Source organism: Diadema antillarum, unplaced genomic scaffold, assembly GCF_040938485.1.
Source record: "Diadema antillarum isolate AM-2024a unplaced genomic scaffold, OU_Dant_1.0 seq00002146_RagTag, whole genome shotgun sequence".
Classification (NCBI taxonomy): domain Eukaryota; kingdom Metazoa; phylum Echinodermata; class Echinoidea; order Diadematoida; family Diadematidae; genus Diadema; species Diadema antillarum.
Window position 1 is genome coordinate 620 of NW_027272785.1, and position 27,201 is coordinate 27,820.

The 27,201-nt window shown below is 39.0% G+C and overlaps 1 protein-coding gene across 1 annotated transcript; it reads left to right on the forward strand.

Moving 5' to 3' along the window:
• Positions 1-757: 757 nt before the first annotated feature.
• LOC139714045 (peroxisomal targeting signal 1 receptor-like) lies at positions 758-26,009 on the forward strand. The gene is made up of 15 exons (XM_071625774.1): positions 758-958; positions 2,513-2,639; positions 4,023-4,163; positions 10,091-10,169; positions 12,217-12,252; positions 12,972-13,074; positions 14,100-14,228; positions 16,058-16,102; positions 20,778-20,945; positions 21,388-21,531; positions 22,570-22,640; positions 23,126-23,338; positions 23,675-23,840; positions 24,700-24,857; positions 25,805-26,009. The coding sequence occupies exons 1-15, from the start codon at positions 785-787 to the stop codon at positions 26,007-26,009; spliced, it is 1,959 nt and encodes a 652-aa protein (XP_071481875.1). The 5' UTR covers positions 758-784.
• Positions 26,010-27,201: the final 1,192 nt, after the last annotated feature.

A 27,201-nucleotide genomic window follows, 5' to 3' on the forward strand; every position in this document is an offset into this window, starting at 1 on the left:
GTGTTTTTTTATCATTATTTTACAGAATAATTCCGCCAAGGCCGCAGCAGACATATGCCCTCCGCAGTAGGTTTAATAATCAGTCCAGGAAACCCGCTCATGATGACCGCTCCCGCGTACGAGGACTGCCCCGCCTCATGAGGACCGCCCCCACGCCTCATGAGGCCCGGGGGGGAACGCCTCATGAGGCCCCCTATTCACTTCTTATTCATCTCACATCTGACGTATAAATTGTCGCAACTTTGCACGGTGATTTTTTGTTACACACACATGTCCACTATCCATGATGAAAAGAAGAAAAAATCCTGTGTGTGTTTTTTCTCAAAAATCGAGTTTTAATCAACCGATGCAGAGCGCCCATCAAAACACGAGCGCCAGCATGTTCGCACAATGCAAGACTGCCGCACCTAGCGGCCTGATCCGACTAGAATCAACTAGTCGGATCTATCAAATTTATGAATCTGTATAATATTGCTCGGCAGGCCATTCCAATCCTTCGCTGTTCTATGAAAGAAGGAGTTGGCGAGAGCAGTTGAAGAGCCGTGTGAAATAGAATAATTATCAGGGTGATAGCTTCGGGTTGCCATACCTCGGTGCTTGAGTTGGGCTGATATAATCCTCTCTGTAGTCTCTTTAAATCAATGTTGCCGTGCTTTATTTTATGAAATGTCAGTAGCTTACAAATTGTATGTCGTTCTGGAAGTGGATGAAGTTTAAGATCCTTATCTTTATTACAGATTGGTTGCCTCTGAAACACAGAAGCAACGTCTAGCCACCAGTCGCCATGGCGATGAGAGACATGGTGGAGGGTGAGTGTGGGACGGCCAACCCCCTGATGCGCCTGGCCACCCACTTCACTCAGGACAAGTCCCTACAGCAGGAGGGACTGCAGCACCTGCCGAGGCCAGGGGAGATGGTTCATGGAGCGAGGCCCTTTCTGGAGACCCCTGATCAGGAGGTGAGTGCTCCAGCCATACCCTTAACAAGGGGGCTGGTCGTTGCTCTTTTGTGTTACCATGTCGTCTATGAATATATGTACAGTGAAACCAGTGTACAAAGGTGACCCGGAAGAGATAGAAAAACAAGAACCAAATTTCATTGGCAGACCAAGAGGTTTTAAAGGACATGCTCGTTCTCCAAAGACACATGGGAAACAAATTTTTAATGATCACATGATGGTCTTTATACAGAGTACATAGATGTGTTGTCATTTAGAGATTTGGCTGTGCATACCAGATAACATGGCACAATAGCTACAAACTGTAGGATGACTAAAATATAGTGTCCCATCAAATTGATAGAAATTAGAAGGTGGATAATGAGAGGAATGTTTTCCCACTTCAAATATAGTTTTTTTTTTCTTTCAAGTTACAGGAAAATCAAGTGGCACCAAAGTATGGTATATTTACAGGACCTTACTTATTCATTGAATCTTTCAACGCTGTGATTTTTAGTACAAGCAGATGATTATGGTATCTCACTTCTCTCCAAAATAAGGTGGAAAAGCAAGCAGAAATGCAGTAATGTCCATATTTCAAGGTTCTAGACCAGAATTCAGAGCTCTAACCTATTTGAGACTTTTATTATAAATTTGTGAGGTGGTACTATTAACAATTATGTGGTATATAAGTATCAATGAACTATATATTATAAATGTGTGAGTTGTGCGGATACAAGGCTAGCTTTGATTTTAGGAGTGAAAAGCTGCTATTATCTACTTTGTAAACCACAGATTTCAGTGAATTCTGCTTTTTTATCTTCTTCTTACCAAAATGTTATTTGAGTTATATGTATCAGCAATGGCATATTATACAATTTCCTACCATAAAGTAGCTTCTAAGATTGCATTTATAAGTTTCTTTTCAAACCCGCACTAGCTACATGGACAAGGTTTTACATTCACTTTCCCCATTGTGGAAAATGTGATTTCAGACCAGAGCAGTCATATTTGCAGTGGAATATCAAGCTTAAGCTGTTGTGTTGTCTGTTCCCCTTTCTCATTTTTGCATTTTGCTTTGTAAAAAGCATGTATACAGCGTACCATGTATCAAAGGTGTCACACAAAAGCTGACATTGTGATTAAACATGGTTGCGAAGCAATAATTTTACAAATTAATTGTGATTTTAATGTAAAGTGTCTTTAGTGTGAAATAATGAATTTGCTTTTATATCATGACAATTCAGTTTATCTTACAAATCAGAAAAAAGGAAACAAAGAATGTGGAGATCATCACAATCAAATGTAGGGATAGTTGCTTCGAAGCAATATATACCAGAAATTCTCTAAAGTAAATAAAAGTTTTTTTCCCCTTCATTTTCAGGTCATCTTTATTATAAACCATTTTTTTTTCATGGATAAACAGTATTTTCCATGTCATTTATGATATGACTAAAGCTTTCATATCTAGAGCTCTATCTGTCGTGTCAAATATATACAAATGCATTCAATATTCCCTTGCTTTTGTTATGGATCACTAACACCACTTCTTATATTTTTTTTTTCCTACTATAGCTGGTGCATGAGTTTCTGGCAGACCAGCATCGTCATGTGGGGCCTCCCCAGACTTTTCGCATGGATGCCCTGCTACATGAGATGCAGGAAATAGAAAGTCTTCACAGCAGGCAGGCTCTCTCCCAAGGTATGTTTTCCAGGCTCTCTGTTCATGTGTTGACAATAGTGTATGTAAATAATACTTACAAATCATTAATGCCTTCTGTGATTACATTCATAGAATACTTTGAGGAGCCAAACAACAGAAGTGACAAGTTAAGAGTTTCATCATTTATTTCATTATGTTTGCAAGGATGGTGGCAGGTTAGCTACAGGAGGTGACATTTCATGCTGCAATAAATTACTAAATATTATTCACCATTTGAAAGACAATACAAGTGAATGATCAAACAACAGACAAACAAACAAAACAAGCATAATACAAGAGCACAAAAAGTCAGGCTTTTCCTGATGTGCTTCCCTAAGTTGCTGGGTTGGAAAAAAGCAATCAAAATTACTTTGGCCCTCAGGCCCGTGCAACCAACCAAGAATGAACTGTTATCCGACTCGGAGATAATACAACCTCATTCTCCTTAATTGCTCAACTGAGAGCGTTTAGATTAAAATACCATGTGCATTTGCCTCTTGAAGATTTAGCAAGTGATGAGAAAACCAATAGGTAATGTTGCATACTTTTTGTGTCTCATTGGAAGTTTCATTCCACCAGAATCTTTGCAAATGCTGCTGGACATGAGACACCATTAGGTCTTACTATTTAAAGCATTTACTACTGGTGTCATTGAAATGTTCAAGGATAGCCACAGATGTGATAAGAATTCAAAAGGTATAGTCCACATACTAAGAATCTTGCTACAGGATTGTTCAAGACGTAATCACATGATAAAGCGTAGTTCTGCCCATCACATCACCTGAGAGAAAAGTTTGTTACATTCTATAGTGATAGTCATTTTTGTTTCGCTGATCTCTTCAGTCCATACAGTCCTAATGCGAGATGAGTACATTGTATGTGCGAAATAAAAGTGTGTTGCACTGTGGACTATCACTTGACTAGGCCAAGAGTGGTAATCCCCAGTTTCGGTGCCATGGTGCGCGAAGCAAATTCGTTGTTTTGTCAGCTACGCGCATATGCATACGTCTAAAGTTGACTCGTAGTATTACCGCTACCCGAGATGTGGAATATAAAGCAAATAATCAACTTTTAGTTTTAGGCAATGAGACAAACTATCACTTCCTCGGTGATCTGAATGTGTATGCTATCTTTCCTCAGCTGCACATCCGAAAGATAGCTATACATCCAGATCGCTTCGGAAATGATAGTTTGCCCCATCACCTTCACTAACGTTGATTATTAGCTTACTATTGTTTTGCTATTCATGATGTTTTTCTTTTCTGCTGGATGAGGGAGTGGGGGAGGAGGAGGGGAAAACAATTCAACTGAGTGCATTGAAAGCTGATGAAAGAAGAGGCATTGGAGCAGTGACATCTTTGTTGAATGATTTGGTTACCACAGCACCTGGCGTGGCGCATCTCGCTTCGCAGCCGGACTGGGCGGCAGAGTTCCTTGAGGCTGAGCAACAGAGAGCTGGTGAGATCGTCGAGGACACTGACCTGGACTGGACGAAGGATTTCCTTGACTCCCAGAGAGATGCTGGTATGTTGTTAAGTTTTGATTTATTTCAGACCATTCACTCTTTTTTTTTTTCTTCCCCTGCTTGACAGTTGTCAAGTGCTATGTGTTCTCATGTAATCGGATACACATTGTTTGGCTTACATGTCATCTGGATATTTCATTGACTTTATATCGTATCAGGACAACTCCCCCGGAGGACTACTCCCCCGGGGACTACTCCCACCTGACAGCTCCCCCGGAGGACGTCTCCCCCGGAGGACTACTCCCCCGGAGGACGTCTCCCCCTGGGGACAACTCCCCCGGGGGACTACTCCCCTGGGGGACTACTCCCCCGGGGGACAACTCCCCCTGAGGACAATTCCCCCGGGGGACCACTCCCCCGGGGGTTTTTGAGTTTCTTCAGTTTGTCTCCCTCTACAAAGGAATATGTTGTTAGAAATACCCTTTTAATGGGGTTATGATTTTTATCTTAGATTCTTATGATAGTTACTATCCTGTATGTCACTGTCAGCAATACTTTATTGTGCAATTTTCGTTTGTTATGTTGACTGAGAATTTATCTGAACATCATTACAATTCTTAATTCTTATTCTTAATTGACAGAAAAAAATATGAATATTCTGTGCCTGAAAAGACTTGAACGTGTAAAAAGGTAATATCTTCCAACAGCCCTGGGAAAGCACACCCGCACGACCAACACAAATCTCTCAACCACAAAGATGGGATGATTCCAGTTTCAATTAATTGAAAATTGAGTTTTGTTTCACACAATTTTATTTGATAACGTTTGAACATGGAAAACAAAAACAAACAAAAAATGTCTAGCGTAAGAGTAATTGAAGTATGCAAACAACACTTTTTGCAGGTAATGGTATACCGGAGATTGTGGTATCAGATAACTGTACACAGTTTACAAGTGACCAGTTCAAAGAGTTTGCTTGTCAGTACCAATTCAAGCATGTCACGTCTTCATCACTTTCTACATAGCAATGGGAAAGCTGAAAAGACAGTACAAATCGCAATGTCTAATGAAAAGGGCAATGAGAGATGGAACAGATCCAGATTTGGCATTTCTTGACTTTCGGAACACACCGATGGATGGGCTAGATGCTAATCCTGCACAATTGTTGATGCAGAGGAGGACAAGGACCACCCTGCCAACAGCTAGCCAGCTGCTGAAACCAAAAGTAACAAAAATGTGCAAACAAAGCTGACCAAGAAACAAAAGTGCAGTAAAATTACTTTGATCGAAGCGAAAAAAAGCTCTCTCCACTCAAAGAAGGAGAACAAGTGCAGATGCGAATGTAAAATAATCTCTGGAAAGATGCTGTTGTTGTTTCAAAGACAAAGTTTCCAAGAAGTTGCATAGTGGAATGTGAAGGAAAAATGTTCCTGTCAAAACAGAATTGACATCAGAAGAGGTACAGCGGAAAAAAATCCGTAATGCAACAAAGCTAGATGACTCAACATAATATCGTATTACAAGATCAGGTCAAAAATATGGACCAGTGTAAAAACTGATCTGTTTTATAGGATAGATACCGGAATTTGACGGGAAATGAAATTGTGATAATGTTTTAAATGTTGAACTATTCATGGAGAGTATATAGAGTTGGTTACATTTTGAGTGCAATAAAAGTGTTTCATCTAACTTATCCAAAGTAACAGCTCTATTGATTATTATAAGAGAAACAATGATTAACGTTTCTTCAAAGACAAAAATAACACATTTCTAAAAGTGAACAAAAGTACAGTTTACAAAACAGTCACAAGTATTCCTCCAAGTGAGAAGAACGAGATTGAACTTACAACGTTACAAGAGTGTGTTGTAATGTGTCATACAAAGCCGTGATATCTCAACATTGAAGTGAAGTGTTACTCACTTTACAAGTAGTAATGTTTGTGTTTATAAGATGTGTTGCTATGATTACACATGTAGTAAAGTTGAATGTAAGATATAAGATATGGCAAGTCAAACACGCCCATACAAGTAAAGTATTTCCATTATTACTCAAATAGGACAAGTATATTGTGTGAACAACGTATCAAATAATTGCCATGATAATCCTAAAAAGACAATGCCTTATTAATCAAGTTTCAGTGGTAGTTGATAAATGAAAAAATCTGTGTGAAAAATAGAAACTACTTTTCTAAAGAAAGGGAGATGCCAAATGTTTGAAATTAGTACAGTTTGAACGCACAGACTAGTGCCTAGCTATGCAGCACCAACCAATCCCCATAGAGATGATGCTGTTGCTATGCTCTATAGTTACCCCTCTCGAGAAACCCCGGAGGTAGATGTACTACCTCAGCAAACTTCCTTACTTGCACCCAAGACCGAGAAGAATAAAAACATATCAACCTATCACCTGCGTGTTAACAAAGTGTGCACATATACTTTTTGACCAGTGTCCGTTTTTCTTCCCTTGGGCATCCGATGCAATCGATATCGCTAAAGCATTTGCATTGTTCAAACTCGTCATGATTGTAATACAACAAATTACTGCCAAGATCGTGTTCTTATTCTGACTGAACAACTAAGGAACTCCCTAAATAACAGCCTAAATATTACAGTCGTCATCCTTTGATATCTCTTAGAGATGGGCTAAAGAGGGTGACGTTTTCAGAACATGCTCATCACACCTTAGTTTGATGACTTTGTGCCTACTGACACCATTTTTGAAAAAACAGAACGAAAAATGCGAAATCCAGGGTGCCCCGGCCGAAATCATAAAAAATCCAAGCTGGTCGCCGTTTCGGCTTTAAAAAGACATTTCTGGTTATAACTTGGCTACTTTTTGGTCAATTGTGATGGTTTTGGTGTCTAACCCCATGTTTTTGGGGTCAAGGAAATGGATTATAATGATAATTTTAGTGTAAAACCTAATCTTCCACATGATACTAACCTTTTGCCCATATTTAGGCATAAATTTTCCTTGCCCTTTACCCCTACCCCAACTGCCATTTTTTGCACTTTTTTCTGTATTTTTTCAGGTAGTATTGACTACCATACTCCTAATAACAAGTTCTAGCTATCAATCTGGTGTTTTCTACCAACAATAGTACAGCAAGGGTTGTGTCATGCAGATACCGGTATGTGACTGGTGCATTCAGGATGCATGGTAACTGTGCAACCAGTGCTAATACTGTTTCTGCATTATAGTGCCCAATGCCTGTTAGAAGATATTACCTTTTTACACGTTCAAGTCTTTTCAGGAACAGAATATTCATAATATTTTTTTTCTGTCAATTATTTCTCCAACATTAAGAATTGTAATGATGTTCAGATAAATTCACAGTCAACATAACAAACGAAAATTGCACAATGAAATTACTGACAGTGACATACAGGATAGTAACTATCATAAGAATCCAAGATAAAAATCATAACCCCATTAAAAGGGTATTTCTAACAACATATTCCTTTGTAGAGGGAGACAAACTGAAGAAACTCAAAAACTTGAGCCTTCACCCCTCTGAATGTTATCTTTCTTTCATTTAACATATTCCTTATCATAATCATGAATTGCAAAAAGAAAAAGAAAATCATCAAAGAATGGACTTCTTAAAATATTATAAAATAATGAAGAATAACAGGTACATGCTAAGGAGTGAACTCTCCCCTAAAAAGCGTGTTTCCGTCAATGTGTTTATCTCTTGACCAATTTTCAGTGATAAAATGGACCTGCGTTTCTACTTTTTTCGACATTACATGTAGCGTGTACAATGGTAAAAACTTTGTGCTGAGATTTCAAAAACTTTGTTATAAAGATGGACGTGTCTTAGGTAACGGCAACTTTAATTTGAATTTTATATAAAAAGAATACTGTTTTTACACAGATGAATTTAATTTTGATTTCTAGGACACACACACACAAAAAACATCTCTGTTCAGTATGGGATTGTCCCCCAGGAGACGTCCCTGGGACAGTTGTCAGGTGGGAGTTGTCCTCCGGGGGAGTGGTCCCCCGGGGGAGTGGTCCCCCGGGGGAGTGGTCCGCCGGGGGAGTTGTCCTCCGGGGGAGTTGTCCTCCGGGGGAGTTGTCCTCCGGGGGAGTGGTCCCCCGGGGGAGTGGTCCTCCGGGGGAGCTGTCCCCCGGGGCAGTTGTCCCCCGGGGGAATCGTCCTCCGGGGGAGTTGTCCTCCAGGGGAGTTGTCCCCCGGGGGAGTGGTCCTCCGGGGGAGTTGTCCCCCGGGGCAGTTATCCCCCGGGGGAGTCGTCCTCCGGGGGAGTTGTCCTCCAGGGGAGACATCCTCCGGGGGAGTAGTCCTCTGGGGGAGACGTCCTCCGGGGGAGTTGTCCTCCGGGGGACAGGTCCTAGACCCCTTCATATATATATGCATGGCATGATTCCATATTCTTGTAATTTTTTTTTTTTTTAACTTCCATTGGGATGTTCTGTGTGTGTGTTGTGGTTTTTCCCCTAGGAAGAAGTTTACTGCATACATATATAGAGTACCATATATTTAGCAAGTGTAATTTTTCGCGAATGGAGACTTCCTGACAGTTTTGCAAGTAGACTTTGAATTCTTGAATGTGGAGTGCTGAAATGAACAGAGAAATGTACACGTGCACATCGCATTCATGTCAGGGTCAAAGTTTAAAGGTTTTTTTGTTAAATTCGAAATTAGCAATCTACAAAATTTGCAAAAAATAAAAACATGGCAACATGGCATAATAGGTATATGTGACCCTGCACCCCAAAACCAACAAAAAGTCACCAGACATGGAGTTTCAGTTAAGGGCAGATTCTGAAAGAGCAGACTCTAAGCTTTAAAATGATGTACACGTATAATTCAATTCAAATGGACTCTCCTAACCTATCTAAATATTGGAAAGAAAGCACACACTCTGGAAAGGTGTGAACTGAGAGAAAAGGCTCTGAAGTACAGCGTCTAATCAAGTGCTTTAAAATCTTTACTAAGCCGTGCTACCTGTGCGATGAATAGGACAAAAACAGGATGTAAACCACTGTAGCAACAACAATGAAGGGATTATCAGATTAAGCTGGAATTGAGCATGCTTTATCAACACATTTTGTCCATGATTGATGTCAACTTTCAAAGCAGTAGCATTATCCTTTCAAAAGTTATTAGAGTTGAAAGTGAAGAGTGTGAAAAGGATTTTCAAGAAATGAAAAAGAGGCCTGTAAGACATACCTGATCACACTACTCTACCAAAAAAGAGTTGTAGAAAAACTGCTGAAAACCCACTTTCCCATTCAAGTTGGGATCCCAAACTCAAGAATAATGTAGAAGAAAGATAGCTCTTTCGGAAGATATGAAAAACTCAAGATTGACTTAGTTGACCCATTTCACCTGTTTTGAGTCCTCGCATAAAATCAAGGGGTGCGACTACATGTACAACTTGTTTGTTTTGTGATGCACGGTCACATAATATAATATGCGAAATCTGTAAACTTAATTTGTGTCCTGTTGATGTATAAATGTGAGTCCAAAACTCTGCAAGGTACTTTGAATTTTAGAAACTTTCCAAATACCTGTATGACTCCTCAGGCATGCTGTGCTGATTCAGTTGTGACACATTGCACAGATTTAAATTGAAAATGGGTGAAAGGGAATATTGCTCCAGCCTGAACACCTCACCATATCCCAAATTTATAATATTTGTCAAACAGTACTCAAGAGCTGCCCACTAATATGTTTTCTCATCGCATGTCTTCCCTTCATCTAAAAAAAAAGTGTGTTTTGATTTTTTTTTCTCCAGAATTGGATTGAGCATGTACTAATATACTCGTTTTCCCATTTTTTTAAACCAAAATGTGTTTTTTTTTGTAAGACTTGTTTTTGTTCATTTCTTTGTTTGTTTTAAGTTTTTGTTGTATCAGTATGCTGTTTCATCTGCAGAGGTTTGTAGAGCCCGAGTACCAATTGACTCAAGTTATTAATGGATCCTTATTTCTGTGTTTTATCATACATGTGTACAGTTGGCCCAGATATAATTCCTACGACCTCCAACACCAAATGGGCAGAAGAGTACCTAGAGCAAAGTGAACACAAACTGTGGTGAGTTTTTTTTTTGCAGAAATAATAATAATTATTATTTTTTTCATTAATTTACTAGAGCTGAACATGTTTGTGCATGTGTTGAGTTGGACACAAAACACAATGTGGTGAGAACAAGATCAAATGATTGAAACAGCACTGCGCAGACATGACAAAGCTTAGCAAAGATGAACAAAGCACTAATATCTATAAGGCACTTTATAATTACTAATTAGTACTAATTACCAAGCGTTGTAACACAGTAATCATAATATATGTAAAAACAGAACATAAACAGACTAACAGACATGTAGACCTGTAGGTAGACTGATAGAAGATATACACAAAGAGAGATCTTGGAATGGGAGTAGATTCAATTTAGTTGAAGGAGAATCATTATACCAGGTATTTATAGAAAGATATACACATGTAGAATGATAGGGGCAAATTTCAATTAGACATTGAATTATAGATGAATAGATAGTCAGGTTTACAGACGCCAACATTGCTGTGTAGATAAGTAGCTCGCAAGTTGCTAGAATAGATTTTTAGAGCATAGACTGGTAGACAGATACACTGACAGCATGGGGCTGCTGAACAGGGAGGCTGCAGGCGTCAAACACTTTTGGTTAAAAATAAAAAAGAGAAAACCAAGGGGAAATGGAGCATTGACCCTTAAAGGGATAATTTACCATTTGCAGAAGAAAAAACAAAACAGCATTAGTGCTTTAAGATAAAATGTGAGTTAGGGATAGAAACAACCACTGTAAAAATTTGAATCCTTATAATCGATGTTAAGTAAATCTTTTAAATACACGAAATGTGAACAATAGTTATGATTAGTTAAGTGTTTCCAGACGAAACCGTCTACAGTTACAGTTTAATGAGAACAATACTGATATCTCCTTATATTTTTGGCTTTATTGCAAGAAATTCATATGGTAGGATGTTTTGTGATACAACAGACCTACACATATGCATCAAATGTGATATCTTGAACATTTTTAAAATCACTACTCCCAAAGGTCAACAGGACCTTTAATCGAACCAACCATGAGCACTACCACCCCCCCACCCGAAAAAAACAAAACAAAACAAAACAAAACAAAACAAAAAACAATCTATCCCACAGCCCCTAGAGAGTGGTAGGAAAGTGAGTGGAGAAAATACTTTGTGACTTGCCATACAGACAAAGATGAAATGGAGCTAGCATACAACAGTTTGGACAGATATTAATCAGCTATGACATTGAAACTGCAATACATTATTGCTTCATGGTTCAGTGCCCCGCAGATGGTAATGAAATGGCACAGCCTCAGTTTGTATGATATGGCTGCCTTACTACTGTAGCCACTTCATTGAGTGCTAATGAGGCATGTAAAGGTATAATGCAGTTAATATACAGCAGTGGAGTATTCAGTGTTTGTATTGTGCATTGGACAAAATGTGTAATCTTTATTATAGTGCTGTTTGCAGTGTTAAAGGAAATATACTTTTTCTGTCATCCTATTCCCTGATAATGCTTCCATTTTATATGATATTCTAATTATTCTGTTTTTTCTCCTTTTTGAAATCTTGATTGAAATCATCTAGAAATCCTAATGCTGTCTTTTTGATTTCTACAAACAATGATGATAATTATGACAATAGTAATGATAAACAGTCTTTATATGGCACATTTCTAACCAATGCAAAGTACATAGTAACATCATCTCAATGATGAGGTCAAAATGAACATAAAAACTTATAAGATTCTTTTTGTCATTTTGCAAATTGATCAGTGAGCAGAGTTCTTTTGGTAATGTATTCCATACTTACGGTCCACAAAATGAGAAGTTATGTTCAGCATCCTTTGTTTTTAAATGTTTTCCTTCTATTTGTGTGTAATCACTTTAAAATGACCTACGTGTACCATTTCTGTCTATAGGACTATCATCTAGTTATCAAATCTTCTTCCAACTGTTTTTCTCTCATATCTTTATGTATCCCTTTTTGTTCTAAGTACTGTTTCTCTTTTGTGTTTTTGTTTTCCTTATCATATTTTTTGCTCATGTCCTTATTCATCCAGGACGGAAGAATTTGCCGAGAATGAAGATGCAAGATGGTATGTAGCCTTCAGACATATTGACATGTTGTTTGTTTTTTTTCTCACTAATCTTTTTAATACCCTCATCATGTATAAAACAACATGTACCTTGCACACATATGTGAAGCAAATATAACATGATGAGACTGAGCATTCACTTGTGCAGCCCCAAAACTATGGATTAACTAACCATTGCAGATGAGGAAATCCCAAACTGGAGCATTATTCCAACTAAGACATGAACCACCTTTCAAGTTGATTGTTTATTATTGTCGAGTTCATCAGGAGATCATGCAGGGCAGAAGAATATATGTACATATGGATTTGACACTCTATAAATTGATATGCCATTATTACTATTTTATTGTTGTCGAACACTAGAGGCATAGTGTTCTGATCTCCCTTTTTCTTTTTTTTCTGCCTGTACCTTTTCATATTTTGTTCTGAGACTTGTATATGTGCAAGTTGACAGTGTTACCATGTAAGTCTTGTTGCACAATGTGATAAGTATAGAAATTATTTGTTTATCAAAGTTTTGTTTCATACTTTGTGCAACTGTTATTGTTATAAAAAGTGGTGATAGTAGTAACTGGTAGTAGTATTTGCAGCAGCAGCAGTAGTCATAGTAGTAGTAGTAGTAGTAGTAGTAGTAGTAGTAGTAGTAGTAGTAGTAGTAGTAGTTGGTAGTGTCGTTATTGTATTGTTCTGTCATGTGTGTGTTTTTGTCCCTGAAACAGGATCGATGAATTTAAAGGGGAAGATCAGTCCAAGAGTGAGTTGGCCCAGACCGCCACTCAACTCCTCGGGTCGATGGAGGATCCAAAGTTCCAGAGCTCGGAGGTAGGTGTTACCCCAGCCCATTCCCTCCTTCCTATCATTTCCCAGATGCAAAATGCTTTGTGCCCATTCAACCCTCATCGCCAGAGTCCAAACTGCATTAAATCCTCATTGCCTACGAGCTTTAATAACTGTATCATATGCTTATGTTTACATCATATGTCTTAATCATTTGTATTACGGTATTTGATAACTGTCAAATCCCCACATTTAGCTCTCATTTTTGTATTGCATTAGTGACACTCAGCATGTATGCTTCATGGCTAATCAAATAAAAAAAAACAGCTAGCTTTGGGGGGTGGGGGTGGGGGAGAGGGGGGCACCTTGGTCCACTTCTCTTAAGATTGGACTTTGCCTTGTAAAGGTCAGATTATGGCTCAGAGTCCGTTGACACATAAGAGCTGCCTCAAGTCTGGTCGTTGCGTGTCTTTAACATTTGTAGTGTAAACTGTCGTACTGCAAAGTGTGGCTTCACTTGCACCTACAAAAAAAAAAGAAAAAAGTAGCTGTTTAGACAAGGGCTAGCTGCAGTTTGACTGCCCATGCTGTGCCCTTTGATCACTCTGTGTAAACAGCTCAGTGTAACCTCAATAGACTGTGTGATAACACAATGGCAGAATAGAATGTTACAATGTGTTTGGACGGATGGCCCAGGTCTCTATTCTGTCACACCTGCAGCAGGAGCTAGTCTTTTGCTGTTATCAGACCCCCCCCCCCCCCCACTTTTAGTTTGCTGCACTTATTCCAGGTCTTGTAACCATTATAGAAGAGTTGGTAAAGTTTCACGACGCATGAAAGAGAGAACCTATACACCCACAAGTGGACATTTGCCATACTTAATTCATGAAAGTAGATTGGACGTTGTATGATAAAAGTAAGCTAGTATATGATTTTTTTTCCCCTAATAATATTTGACCACAACTTTAATAGAGAAAGAAATATTTACCCAGTGGAAGTTTTATATTGACAAAAGAAAAGAATAAATCAAACAGTGCGAATGAAGCAATATCTGCTACATTTCTTTCCAGTTCATGAAATTTATCAAGAAGTTGAGCGACGGTGAGATAACAGTGGACGGCAATGAGGTCAAGAGTAAAGATGGATCGGTGGTCGATGCCACGGCCGATGCCTGGTCCTCAGAGTTTGCCTCCCAACAGGTGCGTGAATTCTGCATGGGTGCCCACGAGTCATACAGCCCACAAGTCATACAGCCCATGAGTCATGCAGCCCATGGGTTTGACACTAAGCCAACAAGGCCATGAGACCGACACATTAAGTCCGGTGTTGTAATGTCAAACTCGTGGGCTGTTTTTACCCAGTGTCAAACTCATGGGCTGTATAACTTGTGGATTGTAGAGCTCGTGAACCTTTTTTCAGTGTCAAATTCATAGGCTATATGACTGTTGAGTGTCGGTCTCGTGGGATGACCCCTTTTACTTAGATCTATGTTCAGCGTCTTTCTGCATGTAGACCAAAGTTTGAAGCTGTCTATTGCTATGGGATGCAGCACTTTAATTCACCTGCCCGTTCAGTGATTAAAGGAAGTCTTTCCACACCTCATACAATTACTAACCCTGGCCTGTAGCCAGATTTAGAAGGTCCACACACTGATAGACTATGAAAAGCAACCCCCAAGGTGATCCAGAAATGATTTTGAATAGTATAATTGTATTATCTTACTGGTAATGCCTATGTGAAGGGATAGACTGTGTATTAATGCTACCGGAAAATGTATCGTTTCATAGACAGCAGGTTCCTGTAAGAAGCACGTAATTGTGGCTTAATAAATTCGTCGAGGCTAGTTGCACGGTTTCAAGTGCTGTTGTAATCAATCACATTCTCTGAAATCTAAACTTAGAAAACTCCTGTTGCATATTAAGATTATGTTAAATTTTGCCATCATTTCATATTGTCATTTTGAAAGAGTGTCGTTCATGGCGTATGCTCAATGTTTAAAGTCTATTTCTTGTACATTGTGGGTGTTTGTGATTTGTACTTTGCTGTTCTTCTGTGACTAAACGTGTAGGTTGATATTGTGTTGCATAACATGTACACGTATGCACTGTGTTGCTGCCAATCAGTGTAAATGTGTCAGTTTCATTGTTAGTTTTCCACTCTGCTAAAACTCTTCACCATTCATAACATATTGTCTGTATGTTTAATCAGGATTTTGTGTGCATCCAGTGTATTTCTGTGTAATCCTTAATTTCTGGTTATGACACAATATGTTTAAGTGAGTAGAATTTGTGTTCAGAATTCCATAATATTTCTTGTCCCTTTCATTGTCGACATTTGACATGCCTGTATGTGATGTGAATATGAAACCAACCCTTGTGCATTTTGTGGGCAGTTGCAGTCTTGACATATTGTTCACTTGTCTGTGTGCATGGTCAGTGATAAGAAAAGAAAGACAGCCAAGAATAAAACGACAAAAAACAAAAACAAAAACAAGAAGAATTATAATCGACAACAATTACAAATTACGACCACCAAATCCTACTGAAGTTTGACCCCTTGCAAGTCTGCTGTTACGTAATCTATGTACATTGTGTCCTATGTCCACTCTGAATGCCTGTGATGACTAACCCTTTTATATGCTATCTTTCTCCCAACATTTCTGCCACCCCCTAAAATGATCGACAACAAGAAAAGAAACAAAAGTTGAATGTGAAAGGCATGTTGATAACAAATTTGGGTGAAATGATATGTCTTGACAATTAATATAAGTGTTTAAATGATTTTTGCATCAAATCAAACCTGCATAGGATTGCCTAACTCTATCTCTTACAAGTGTACTATCTTTGACATGATCTACCCTAAAATGAGACCTGTTCAGGAAGTGTACATATTTTTCACCAAATGGGAGATGAGATAAACCTTTTAAAGGAAGATAGCATTTAAAAGGTTAACCGTTGGACCTTTTGAGCTACATGCCCTGTGTGTCTTAAACCCTTTGCTTCCCAACTTCTGCTGCTGCACTGCATAGGATATTACGGAGGAGGAGGAAGAAGAAGAGGAGGATCCTGTTTCAGTAAGCGACGGGTTAAAAGTTGGGCTTGCTATCACCACCGAAGCTTGCGCAAATGCTATATGTAGCTCAATGACATGCACTACCCTTTCTCCACACAGTGCTAGCCATATCTCCCCTCCCCAAACCAGCAGTGCCTTGATGTTTAGACAGTAGCTGCATGTATCAAGCTTGCCAGTAGAAACTGTGAAGTAGCCATAGCTTTTATGATATATGAGTTGCTGCATTGTCTTCTAATAATCTGCTATCAGTATTTTATGCTTATTTCTTTCTTGTGTCATTTAATGTTATGTTTTGTCTTTTTGTTTCCTTCAGTTTGTGTACTTTTGTTTTCTTGGAAGGGATAATTATTTTTTTGTTTCTCGGGCATTTGTTTGATTTTCTCAGGGGCATTTCTGGTTGGGTGCTTACATTTCACTATGCTATACAGCTTTTGATGACTCATACAACATGCCTATGCTGAAATCGTATTTAGCATATTCTAGATCTAGAGCTAGTCATGGTTTTCATAGCTTCTTGCTTCATGCATTAATTTGGATGTACTTCTGCTTATGAGTTTCTTTCGCATACTGTATCACTTGCCTGCTTTCAGAATTAGTTTGAAGTTTAATTTTGTTTTGTAGTGGGCTATGACACTTAGGTTTGATATATTATTAAAAAAGAGATCATTGTTATAGAAGTTGATATTACGAGTCATTATATCAACAACTGACATTCCAGGAGATAGTGTCCTAAAATTCTAGGTAAAACAGACATGTGAGTAAAGGCAAATTTTCAAACAAAGTATGATCAAAGAATCTCCCACCATCCACATTAAATCAATTGCATCATTTCGCCTAACCTGTACCACACATACAATTTTTCATGATATTATCACATAATGTGCCCACAGATTGTGTCAGATATTATGCAACTTTGAGCCCTTGTCTGTAATAGAGAGCTGAGATGTCCATGTGCTCTCTACAGACGAGTGCATTTTCGTGATCTTGGCAATAAAAAGTTTGGAAGAGGTAGTCTTAGCATCTACGTGTCACTGGGGATCTACAAACTGTCACTTGTGAGGACGCAAATACCAACCTTGTGAAAACAGATACGTGTAGTGTAGTCCTCTTATCAAACAGTTTAGTTAAAAACTTGCTTTGCATCATGTTGAAATACACTTATAGTTCACATTACAAGCTTTGGGCAAATCAGTTTTAGAACAATTTATTATAGATTTATTGTAGTTGCTGTAGTGGGCAGTTTTATATTTTTCAACCTGCAATTTATATAGCAATTGCCTTTGATGTTGAATGATTCAAGGCAGTTGTTTCTTGCTTGCTGAGTATTACTTCTCTTACTGTCAAACTTGACTACTGACAAAGTGATAAGCAGCAATCTATTTTGTAATGAAATGGTAAAAACAGAAAGCAGGGAAATGAGGTTCAGGTATACACTAGCAAAGGTTCAGGTATACACTAGCAAAGATTCAGTTTTGCTCTTGATATTATCCCAGGTACAGAAAGTGAGAAATTTTGCAGTCTTGAAATTTGTGTACATTTAATACTTTCAGCAAAATATAAAATATTCTCATATTTTGTTAGCAACACTTTGTCCACTCCTACCTACAGTAGCAAGCTAAGTGGCGACAGTCAGCGAAAACAAAAACACATGAAATTCTTTTTATTACAAGAAGCAAGAAAAAATGTGATGATGCAAAAATTTGTGACTATCACAATATTGGTATAGAGAAAGCACCAAAAGTGATATGTCTGATGGGCCAAAAAATTTATGGCTCAAAGATTTTTACTTTTACAATACCGGGTAGAGAGATACCTAAAGTGACATCTCTAATTTGCCCTAATATGTGACCGTGCACCTCAAAACGAACACAAAGTCGCACACACTGATTTTGCGTGAGGACTGAAAATAAGTGAAATGGGTCAACCTAGCCGAACTTGACTTTTTCATATTTTCTGAAAGAGCCGGTCTTCTTTTACATTATGCTAAAATTCGGTATCATAAAACGGGCAGGAAAGTGTGTGTTTTTTTAGCAGTTTATCTCGAACATTTTTGGTAGAATAGTGTGATTAGGTGTGTCTTTAGAATCCCTTTTTCATTTCTGAAAAACCTTGTCCACACTCTTCACTTTCAACTCTAATAACTTTTGAAAGGATAGTGCTACTGCTTTGAAAGTTGGCATTAATTATGGACAGAATGTGTTAATGAGGCATGCTTAATTGTCCCCGCCGAACGAGTTCGAGCAGGGGACTATGAAACGGGCTCCGTACGTGTGTGTGTCCGTCCGTGCGTCCGTCCGTCCGTCCGTGTGTCCGTCCGTGTGTGCGTCCGTGTGTGATCAAAATGTTCAAAATGCTACTCCTTCGCCATTTCTAACCCGATTTTGATTCTGTTTGCTTTATATGATAGCACTACATGGGAGCTTTGAAACTTCTATACAGAATTTCAATTGTGACCTTTGACCTTGACCTTTGACCTATATTGTACATTTTGCTTCAAAATGCTACTCCTTCGCCATTTCTAACCCGATTTTGATTCTGTTTGCTTTATATGATGGCACTAGGTGAGGGCTTCAAAACTTCTACACAGAATTGGGACCTTTGACTTCTTTGACCTTTGACCTTGATTTTTGACCTATATTGTACATTTTGCTACAAAATGCTACTCCTTCGCCATTTGTAACCCGATTTCAATTCCGTTTGCTTTAAGTGATGGCACTAGGTGAGGGCTTCAAAACTTCTACACAGAATTTTGACCTTTGACTTCTTTGACCTGTGACCTTGATTTTTGACCTATATTGTATATTGCCTACAAAATGCTACTCCTTCGCCATTTCTAACCCGATTTTGATTCCGTTTGCTTTATGTGATGGCACTAGGTGAGGGTTTCAAAACTTCTACACAGAATTTTGACCTTTGACTTCTTTGACCTTTGACCTTGATTTTTGACCTATATTGTACATTTTGCTACAAAATGCTACTCCTTTGTCATTTGTAACCCGATTTCAATTCCGTTTGTTTTAAGTGATGGCACTAGTAGGTGAGGGCTTCAAAACTTCTACACAGAATTTTGACCTTTGACTTCTTTGACCTTTGACCTTGATTTTTTTACCTATATTGTACATTGGATACAAAATGCTACTCCTTCGCCATTTCTAACCCGATTTCGATTCCGTTTGCTTTATGTGATGGCACTAGGTGAGGGCTTCAAAACTTCTACATAGAATTTTGACCTTTGACCTTCATCTTTTTACCTATATTGTACATTTTGCTACTAAATGCTACTTCCGGCGGGGACATATATTACGCACCGCGTAATTTCTACTTTTCCTTGTTTCAGTTTAATCTGATAATCCCTTCATTGTTGTAATTCTGGTGGTTTACTTCCTGTTTTTTGTCCCATTCATCGCACAGCCAGCACGGTTTGGTAAAGATTAAGCGCTTGAATAGACACTGTACTTCTGAGCCTCTTTTCTCAGTTCACGCTTTTCCTGAGTTTGTGCTTTCTTTCCAATATTTAGATAGGTTAGGAGAGTCCATTTGATTTGAGTTATACATCATGTTAAAGCTTAAAGGGGATGGCTAGTAACCGATCAGTTGGAATCAGTGGGAATGCTGAGGGATGATTGTTCCAATTCTTGTGGGATTCATTTAAGAGTACATTATATATCTACTGTTGTGTGAAAATTATTTGCCTCAGAACAGTCTCATATTCAAGTTATGTGCAGATTAATGCCCCGTCACTGACCAGGCACGCTAACCTGGAAACATTAAACTGCACATTACTTGGAATATGAGACCATTCTGAAGCAAATAATTTTCACACAACAATAGATATATAATGTACTCTTAAATGAATCCCACAAGGATTCGAACAATGATCCTCCAGCATTCCCACTGATCAGTTACTAGCCATCCCCTTTAAAGTCTGCTCTTTCAGAATATGGTCTTAACTAAAAATTCATGTCTGGCGACTTTTTGTTTGTTTTGAGGTGCAGGGTCCTATATGCTAACATTTAGTCGCTAGTGGTCGGGTCCATACTCTGGCCATACACTACGTGTGGATGAATGAGGTGATTCCGCGCACCCACACGCAATATGAGGCTGTCAGGTAGGGTTACACTTTTTGTGTTCACGTGTGCACTTTCGATAAGATGCAGAAATACTGCAGCAGGCATGGGCAGAGCGTATACACAATGCTGACATCTACTTTGCCCGTTTTTATCATGACTAAACATTGTCACTTCACAATAAGAATGCTTTTTCAGGGCTTCCTGTACGAGCTGAAATTTTCGCGGTGGTTTTATTTTTGCAAATTTTGCGAATCGCCTTTGAACCGCAAAAATAACAACACACGAAAATAACAGCGCGTGAATAACTAAGTTCAGTTAGACCCTCCCAACCGCAAAATTAACAACACGCGAAAATGTCCAAGTAGCAATTCGCAAAAATATCTGTATGCGAAAATTTCAGCTCGTACTGTATATTTACATACATGTATCTTTATATTTTTCTTCCCAGTGTGTAACAATTGCTGAGAGAATCTACAAAAATATGGTAACTTTTGAGTTTTTCGGGTACTATCGGCACGATAAAAGGGAGCTTGCACTGTACACTGGCACAGCATTGTCCACACATTATATGCAGTTTGAAGGAGAATTATCTGATCTTTGCCACAGGAGTACACAGCCGAGGAATGGGCCAGGGACTTTGACCAGGAGAGGACGATGCCGGCCGACCAGGAATTCTGGGATAGGCTCCAGGCAGAGTGGGAGAGCATGGCTGGGCCTGAGAGGGAAGAACACCAGTGGCTCGACGAATTCAAGACCGCTGAAATGCAAGATCAGGTGACTGCCCTTTCACACAAGTAGAGATGCAAACTGGCACCTTTTTTTTAAATAGCATTTTGTATGGGTGACAAAAGTTTTCCAGGTTGTATAGAACGTACACTTGTACATGTACTATTTCCTTCCAAATTGTATCATTGCACATGCCTTTTGCAAGAAAGGTAAAAATGTTGTTTTTCCAACAAAACAAAAAAAAAAACACCCAAAATGTAGCTTACTTTTTCAGCCATCAGAATACTAAAGTACTGTCTATAAGGCTCTGAATGTATTTTTATATGCCCTTCAGGACCAGCTAGTATATTAATCCAAATTTGTAAACATGTAAATTTGTATGTAACTTTTACACTTTGTAGATGAGCGTGGCTATATTTCATTTTTTTTATTCTACTTTTTTGTTTTGTTTTGAGTTGACCTGTACAATTGTATTCCTGACTTCTTGCAGCCTTACTCATTTGAGGAGGACAACCCCCTCCGTGACCACCCGTCCCCGTTTGAAGAAGGTCTCAAGAAGTTAAAAGAGGGCGACCTTGCCAATGCCGTGCTCCTCTTTGAGGCAGATGTCCAGAAAGATCCGGAGCACATGGAAGTAAGAAACACTCTGAGCCTTCAAAAGAGTTGTGCTTCAACGATGGCTTCAGTTTGTGTGTGAATATATCTATGAGTCAGACTTTACCCTGAGCGTCACTATGAGGTCAATATCTGACTCCTTTCATGTATTTATACTGGACAAGATTTAATTTTCTTTAGCCGCTTTGGAAAGATTTGATTAAGCCGAGGGGATCCAGTCCAGTCCTGTGATTCAAACCAATTTCTTTTAGATATGGTGTAGAGACTGTTCTGCTATTTCAAGCTCAGTATAGGTACACAATAGTCTGATACACCAATCTTAGTTTCTTTGGGAGCTGATTAAGCTTTATCATTATCAGCAAATGCTTTAGTTTTGTTGTACTAAAAATACCTTACCATCTACTGCACTTACGTGCAGCAAGCAGATTAAGTTAAAACTTAATGAAATTAAGCTGGTACCCATGATTGATCTAAGAGGTACAATGTGGAGGTAGATTCTTGTGAAGATGTGTAGACAGTGTGAACAGACCTGCCACCATGTTTTTATAAGAAGCTCTGAAAAACAGTTCAAAGTGGCTTTGCTGGTAAGTCAGGCTGCTATATTAATGAGGTAATGTATTTAGTAGGTGACTGTGTTTACCAAAAATTTAGCATCAGTTGAAAGTGTTTGTGGAGATTTTGTGAGTATCGGTTGACTGGCAAAACTTATGTAACATAAAACCACCATAAAGTGTAATTTGTGAACAGTAATCAGACAAAATATAAAAGATGTAGGAGAATGTAAATGTTAACAAGCCTAATATATCACTGATATGGCACCGTGTGTCTTGGGTTTTAGAATTATAATTATGTGAAGGTGGAGTCCAACTTTGTTCGCACTGATTGTTTATTCTTCTTCTTCTTCTTCTTCTTCATTTTCTTCTTATTATTATCATTATTATTATTATTATTATATTTATTATTGTTCTTATTATTATTTGATTATTTATTTATTAATTTGTTTGTTTGTTTGTTTGTGTGTTTATTTATTTATTCATTCATTTTATCATTTTTTTAGGCATGGCAGTATTTAGGCACAACACAGGCAGAAAATGAGCAGGAGCAGGCAGCTATATCAGCATTGAAAAGGTTAGTCAAGCCTGTATGATGGTGATACTGCTGCTGCTGATGATGATGACAATGATTATGATAGAACTACATAGATATCAAACCTTGATATTGAAAATGATGTCAAACATCTGCCTTTTGTTGACTCTAATTACTTAAACAGACATTTTATTTTTCAAGCTGTGATATCACTGACTTCATCAGGTTCCCATTTCATTAAACTTGTTATCAGTTACAACTGTCACATTTCTATGACAAATTTGCTCTCAGCCAATCAGATGTGAGGATTTCAGTTGCTTTACAACAATCATAACTTGTTATTGATAACAAGTTTTATGAAATGGGGCCCAAGTTTATGCTGTAGCGGGTCACACATACTCAAAATGTACACTGTTGTTTTGCCATAGAATTCTTGCCTGCATGGGTTTTACTAAACCCAAGGCAGCTCTTACGTAGAATTGACTCTTGAATTGTATTAAATCTGCTTCTGCTGCATTGACCTTCAGGTGTCTGGAGCTCAGCCCAGACAACAAAGTAGCCCTCATGGCCCTGGCGGTCAGCTACACCAACGAGGCCTACCACAACAAGGCACTGGACATCCTGAAGAGGTGGCTCAAGTCCAACACCAAGTACTCCAGCCTCATCAAAGGGGACGGGGCGGGGCCTGAGGGGGCCTCCGCCGAGGAGGCCAGGACCAACCTCTCACCCATGATGTCAGTGTGAGTGAATCTCTGTCTTACTGACAAAATTGCTCTTTCTGCCTATTCTATTCCATTCCACATAAAGAACAAGGGAAATGGGAAAAAAAACAAAGATGTTATCAACAGTACGGAATATTACACATACAATATTTTCCCCACTAGAAAATGATTTCTCTGTATAAAAATGGCTGAATCAGTTTCTATGAAAACCAAAGAGGGTTTGTTGGCAATGATTCCATAATAACTGGGAAATCAGCAATTTGCCAACAAAAGATAATGATAATTTTTATATTTTTGAAAGGTGAAAATGAATAAGGATTTTTTTTTTTTTTGGTGTTCTTGAAATTTTTGCAGATCATTGCACAAGGAAGTGCAGAATATGTACATAGAATCTGCGAGAATGTCCCCTGAGTCCATCGACCCTGACATCCAGAACGGACTTGGTGTCCTCTTCAATCTCTCTCAGGAGTACGACAAGGCAGTCGACTGCTTCAAGACTGCCCTCTCAGTTAGACCTGATGTAAGTCGTTTACTGTATGACAGGTCTGAAAGTTGAGGATGCAAATATATCTATGTGTAAACTTTTGTAAATTCAGACAAAATATAAATGTATAATGTGAATATGTGATAATAGTAGGGATTTTCCAAATCCCACAGAGGAAAATGATTTGATATTAGTGCGCAAAGCTAGAGATGAAAGCGTATTTAGTCTTAAAAAATGTGTTTTTATCAAATCATTTCATGGATAGGACGTACATGTATAATGGACGTCTCGTGTGTGGGAGAGTCACTGCTCACACTATATCCAATGAGGCACTGGACAGAGATGCCAACTGTTCCTTTTTTTTGTGGTATTTGGTACTGTTTTTTTTCCCCCAAATACTGCAAATTTGATGGAAAATACTGTGTTTTCCAAATGTATTATTATACATGTCTGTTGCAGGAAAGGTAAAAATACTGTTTTCTACCAAAATTACACCTTTTCAACCAAAAGAATACTGCAATGTCTTTTACAAGGTTGGCATCCCTGATATGATATCATGTTGAAAAAAGAAAAAGACCTCATACCTGACTTGCTAGTGATCGACTTTTCATGCCTGAGACATGCTTTGCACTAGTCTGAATCATATCAAGGTGACTGTGAATGGGGATTGACATTTGTTATGCTTCTTCCTTTTATTCTGTAAGTGTAAGTGTCCACTAACTCAGGCTCTGCCATTCAACCATCTGTAGCCTCAGATGTGTTATGTTTGTTTGTGTTCCAGTAGATGAGTGTGTGTAGATAAAGAATCTAGTGAAAAGTTATTACAAGTTTTACTCACCCTAGGTTTTGTTATGAATTGTCGTTTGACCTCACTGTTGCTTTGGTTTGATAACAGGACGCCCACCTGTGGAACCGACTAGGAGCTACCATGGCTAACAGTGGCCGGAGCGAGGAGGCGGTGGACGCCTACCACAGAGCACTGGAGATTGCTCCTGGCTTTGTCCGCTCCAGATACAACCTGGGCATCAGCTGCGTCAATCTAGGAGCGCACAAGTAAGATTCATCCTTCTCCATCTCCTCTGACCCTCGCCCATCTTTTGTATAATGATCTCCACAGCTGATTTTGCTATCACGAATTTGACTAAAACTGTCCCAGAATTTGCTCACCCTTGGTACAGACATGGTCCGCGGGCATACTGCGCAAGGTGAAATTGTGGTGATTGGATTCCAGGGCAAAATCTGCCAAGATGAAATGTCAGGAAAATTGCTGAATTTTGCCAGAACTTTAAGTTTTCAGTCATGACTTTAAGCTGCTCATGTTTTACTCATTATTACTCAGTAGAAATGATAGGGATGAAAGGTTAGAATTAACCTGTTGAAGACGAGTCCCGAGGTTACTCGGGCAGGTGTCTATGGGAAATGTGTGTTGTAGCAAAATCAGTCCGTCCTCAACGGGTTAAAGTGCAAAGGTTGCTGACTTTTGGCTGAAATTATCCTTACATTCATATCCTGCCATCATTACAGCGAGGGATGTGTAATGTGATTGTGATTTTGAAAGGGAGTTAGAAATGAATGGAGAGATATTTCCTTTGTGCAAAGGGATTAGAGGTGTACAAGTGTACCAGGTATCTACTCATGGTTAAAGGTCGTGTTCAAATTCACTTCTTCCAACTGTAATGAGAGGCCACTCCTTTCATGCGATGTCGTCATGCTGAAAGCTGATGCAATGCAGTAGCCTTTGCATAGAGATCCCTCTGCTAGTTTTCTTCATTTGTCCTTTTATTTTGCTTTCAAGCTGTAGAACACTTCATTGAGGAATTTAATCTGTAAGGTAGCAGCCACCATCTTCACCATCAGAAGTCCCATTTCTTTTTCTTTCTTTTTTTTTTTTGGGGGGGAGGGAGGGTCATGCAAATAATGTTTAATGTCATTCATAAATCTGCTTTGAGATCTCGCTTTCTCTCTCTCTGTCCTTTCATTATTGCTGTTTTCTGCTTCAGACAAGCTGTAGAACACTTCTTGGAGGCACTTAACCTCCAACGTAGCGGCCACGGCCCTCAGGGTCAGAAGTCGCAGATGTCGGACAACATCTGGAGTACACTGCGCATGGCCATCTCCTTGATGGGACGCATCCAGCTCTATGAAGCCGCTGACCGGCATGACCTGGATCTCCTCAACGCCGAGTTCAACATCGTGCCGAAGTGACGGCACGACCGGCGCGCTACGCCGTCCCCGCTGCACAGGTGGAACGAATGGATTCACTGGCGGAAAGAAGAATGTTGCCGTAGCTACCAGTGCACCCACGCGGACTGCATCCGGGTCACGATTCCACACGATGCCAGGTGGTTGTGATGACCTCAGTGATTTGTGGCTGCCCTGTGAAAATGAATCTGCCAATATCATTTCGAAGGAAATAGCTCTACACGATGCAGACTGTGCATGATGTTCGTGTGAGACGGATCTTTTCAAAATCACAGTGATGATGCTGAAATCTTTTGAATGAATGGAAATGGCTTGTAGTATCCACGTGTTGCAGGCGATGAAATTCTGACGCAATCGAGACTAATGTCAGAGGAAGACACTTTTTACACAGACCAGGGCCATTGCTACATACATCGTATTAAGACTCCTCTACATACAGTTGAACCTCTCGTATCCGGACAAGTCGGGACCGGGGCTCGTCCGGATAAGGGATTTGGCCGGATACGGGAGACTCAATGCTTTATACATGTACATATACATACACATGTACAGTGAGTGTACTGATGTAGCCCATTGTAGTACCACATGTAGTAATGTGTATACTGCAACCTTTTCATTGTTACACTCAGTAACAGACCCCAAAATAGAGGTTCGTGTTTCAAGAATGAAATCATTTTCTTTTATGAATTCTTGGGATGATTTACCTAAATGATTATTAAGAAATGTATCAAGTATATGTAATTCATGTGCGTTTGTGTAGGAGTTCTCAAGGAGTTGGGAATCCCCCTTTCCTCCCGTAATTATTAAAAAAGATAAAAAAAATCACGGCGAGATTGCGTCCGGATAATAGAGAGATCCGGATAAAGGGAGGCCGGATAATAGAGGTTCAACTGTATATCTGTTAAAATGCCTACCTTGTGCACTGTATCATGACACAACAGTAGAAGGGGAATCCCCGTGGATTAAATTTGAGAGGTCCCTGTTTTTATATTCAGTTTGAAAAGTTTCTAAAGACCATGGAAAAATATGTATACAGAGTGGGTATGTATTGCAGTGTCTTATCATTATTTTACCCTATTACATGCATCATTATTTGTATATCTAGAGGTACAGTTATTTCCAAAATGCAATCAGGTTGATAAGAAAAATGAAAAAGAAAAGGGGAACAAAAGAAATACATCTCAAATCTGTGGAA

Coding starts and splice junctions, on each gene's coding strand:
- LOC139714045 (XM_071625774.1), top strand. CDS start 785: ATGGCGATGAGAGACATGGTGGAGGGTGAGTGTGGGACGGCCAACCCC. Junction 21,532..22,569: donor AAGATCCGGAGCACATGGAA/GTAAGAAACACT, acceptor TCATTTTTTTAG/GCATGGCAGTATTTAGGCAC. Junction 23,339..23,674: donor CTCTCACCCATGATGTCAGT/GTGAGTGAATCT, acceptor AAATTTTTGCAG/ATCATTGCACAAGGAAGTGC.